Consider the following 2826-nt stretch of genomic DNA (forward strand, 5'->3'; position numbering starts at 1 on the left):
GATGAGTTCTTCTGTGTCATCATGTTCTATTAGTTCTACAGCTTCAGTTTCGGAACTTTCAGGCTTAGTAACACATACAGCTGTTCCCTCACCACAGTGCAACAGTGAAAAGGGACCCCTTTCAAACAGTGTCGCGTTCCGAACGTCGTTTAAGCGACTTACACCAGTATTGCGGTATTTTAAAAATTCATATCATAACAAAAATAAACACTGGTATTCGGTATGAACCGGTATACCACCCAGCACTACTACAGAGCACCGACCACCAGAACAGCCAGGCATAAGAACAGTTTTTCCCGCAGGCCATATTCAGCCAACAATTAAGAAGTTCACAACTACACACTGTCCATCATAACTGACACTTTCATACATAGTATCTGGAAACTGTATACTGTAAACTACATAAACGGTACACTTGTAAATAACATATCTGTACATTCATTTAAGCAATTATATTTTTTCTCTATATTTCTATTTCTATATATAGTGCATTATTTATTTTTATGTTTTTCTTATATTAGTGTTATTTCACCTTTACTGTGTAATTCTATGTATGTCTGCACTATCATGCATGTTTGCACTGTGTGTGTACTTTCTTCTGCACTGGAAGCTCTTGTTGCCAAGTCAAATTCCTTGTGTGTGTAAACATAATTGGTAATAAAGCTCCTTCTGATTCTAAGCCCATATTTTAAGGCAAGTACCAGATATAGGTGTCATGTCATAAAATATTTGAGCAAAGAACATTATCAAATATTCTAACATTATCATTGACTTCAGTTTAGCGTGAGTTTATGCACTTTCAAAACAACTCCCGTTATAATCAATGAAGCTGTCTACACTGTGAAATAATCTTACTTACATCATATGTACATCTGCACTTTGTTGTTTTATGATCAGAGAATTTGCAAGAGTGTAGAATTCAGTCAGCGAGTTTGCACTGAACAAAACTCCAGCGTTTCTCTGATTGGTCACTGCATTCATAAGCTCAACAGATTTGTGTGTGATTGGTTATAAAACACAATGCTGCAAAAACGCATAAAAAGAAATATGACGCAAGATGAGTAGATCTAAATTTAATTCCGCAAACTACACTTTTCATTTCATTTTCTTCACGACAACCGTAATTTATTTTAACTGTGCAAGGGCATTCGAGTGATGTCATTTACTCTATGGGACCTATTCATTCTACTAAATATAATGAACTGAATAACAGGCTAGTAGGTAAAAAACACATTTTTGACTAAATTATTCAGTGCATCTTGGACTTGTAGGATCTGGCAGGTGTGATTAGAATGTTATCATCCAGTAAGTGTCTAGAAGTCATCCTGGCTGGTATAGCTGTATTTAACGACTTTTGAGGTCCACACTGATTCCTTTGCTCCGCTAACCCAGTCGTCATCAGCTGAAAAAACCCTTCTGTGTTTGTTGGTTGGTTATTTCCCTGCTCTAGCTAGAACATGATGGCGGTGCAAATGGATTTTTAAACATTAATCACATTTTAGCTTTTTTTTATTATTATTGTGGTTTTGTAATTTCAGGGAAGAAAAAAAAATAATACAGACAATTGAAACACGGGGCACTGATTACTTCTAGCAGGACGCAGGAAAAAGCTCCCAATTTAATTGAAATGCGGGTCACTGATTACTTTTACTGGTCAGCCTTCTTTGGTGTCGTGATCTTCAATTCTCAAAATTTTATGTCAACTTACCAAACAGTCAGTCTCGAACACCGAAACAAAGCAATATCAGAAAGAAAAAGAATTAAACACAGAGAATCCAGAAGGGGAGACCGAAATAAAACAGTGAGAATAGAAAGAAAGGAATCCCAGCAGCAATGCCATCAAAAACAGTGACAGAAGTGGCCAAAATAAAGAAAAGAAGCATAGGTACCTGGTTTCTATAGGACTGAATTTCAGCTTCCAGCTCATTGATCTTCTCCTCTTTCTTCAACAACTGGGCTTGAGCTTCCTGTCTGCCCAGGAACTCCTCATCAAGCTGGAGAGCAAAACCATATCAACAGAGATGAGCAAAACCATATCAACAGAGATGACCAAAAAAAACAAAAAAAAAACACATCCTAATATTTTTTACTGATGTTTTGAACACTGCTCCAATGTGTTCTTCTGTTAGTATTATGTACTAAGGCTGAGCACTAATTACTGAAATAAAAAGATAATTGCACTAGTATGAAACAAATACAAATCATAAATTCAGTTAAGCAGGGTTTCTGCAGGATTTCTAAGCTCAAATTTAAGACTTTAAGACCTTTTCTAAGACATGCACAAATAAAATTAATACCATATAAGCAGGGTAGGGCAATGTCTATAGTAACATATTAAACTGTAAAATGACTGTAAAAAGCATGATTTACAGTTTAGATACTGGAAGTTATAGAAGTTTTCACAAAAATTTTTTTATAAAATGATACACTACACATTTCAGCCTTTAAACCATTTTTAATAAAATGGATGAGTCAAAAGTATTATTATATTAATTTAAACAATTATTATCAATAAATTATTATATTAATTAAATAACATATAAATACATTTTACAGTTTAGATTTTTATAATGCATTATCTTCTTATCGATCCACCAGTTCACATTTACAGCTCTGCGTGTTTGCAGGGTAAAAACATGGGTCGATTTTCACATCGGTCTGAACAAAAACAACCCCAATACTGTGTTCCTGCAATACCGGAGGCTGCAGTTTCAGGACCGCATTTCTAGGACCCTATAATTGTATTATTATTATTATTTTAATTTATTTTTTTGTATGTATTTATGTATTAGCAGTTCATACGATTTTATAGCACTTGCTATTCAT

At 34.5% G+C, this 2826-nt stretch overlaps 1 protein-coding gene across 1 annotated transcript in view; it reads right to left on the reverse strand.

Annotated features, from left to right (window-relative positions):
• The window catches only part of LOC107747718 (protein diaphanous homolog 3-like), a gene marked incomplete at its 5' end in the record, with an annotated part of 198992 nt that overhangs the window by 174867 nt on the left and 21299 nt on the right, over nucleotides 1-2826 (reverse strand). Inside the window, one exon of the mRNA XM_016562315.1 lies at nucleotides 1890-1994. Coding sequence (XP_016417801.1) covers nucleotides 1890-1994 — 105 coding nt within the window. The remainder of the gene's footprint in view (nucleotides 1-1889; nucleotides 1995-2826) is intronic.

The sequence above is a fragment of the Sinocyclocheilus rhinocerous genome, unplaced genomic scaffold (assembly GCF_001515625.1).
Source record: "Sinocyclocheilus rhinocerous isolate Xijiao unplaced genomic scaffold, SAMN03320098_v1.1 scaffold4546, whole genome shotgun sequence".
Taxonomy (NCBI): Eukaryota; Metazoa; Chordata; class Actinopteri; order Cypriniformes; family Cyprinidae; genus Sinocyclocheilus; species Sinocyclocheilus rhinocerous.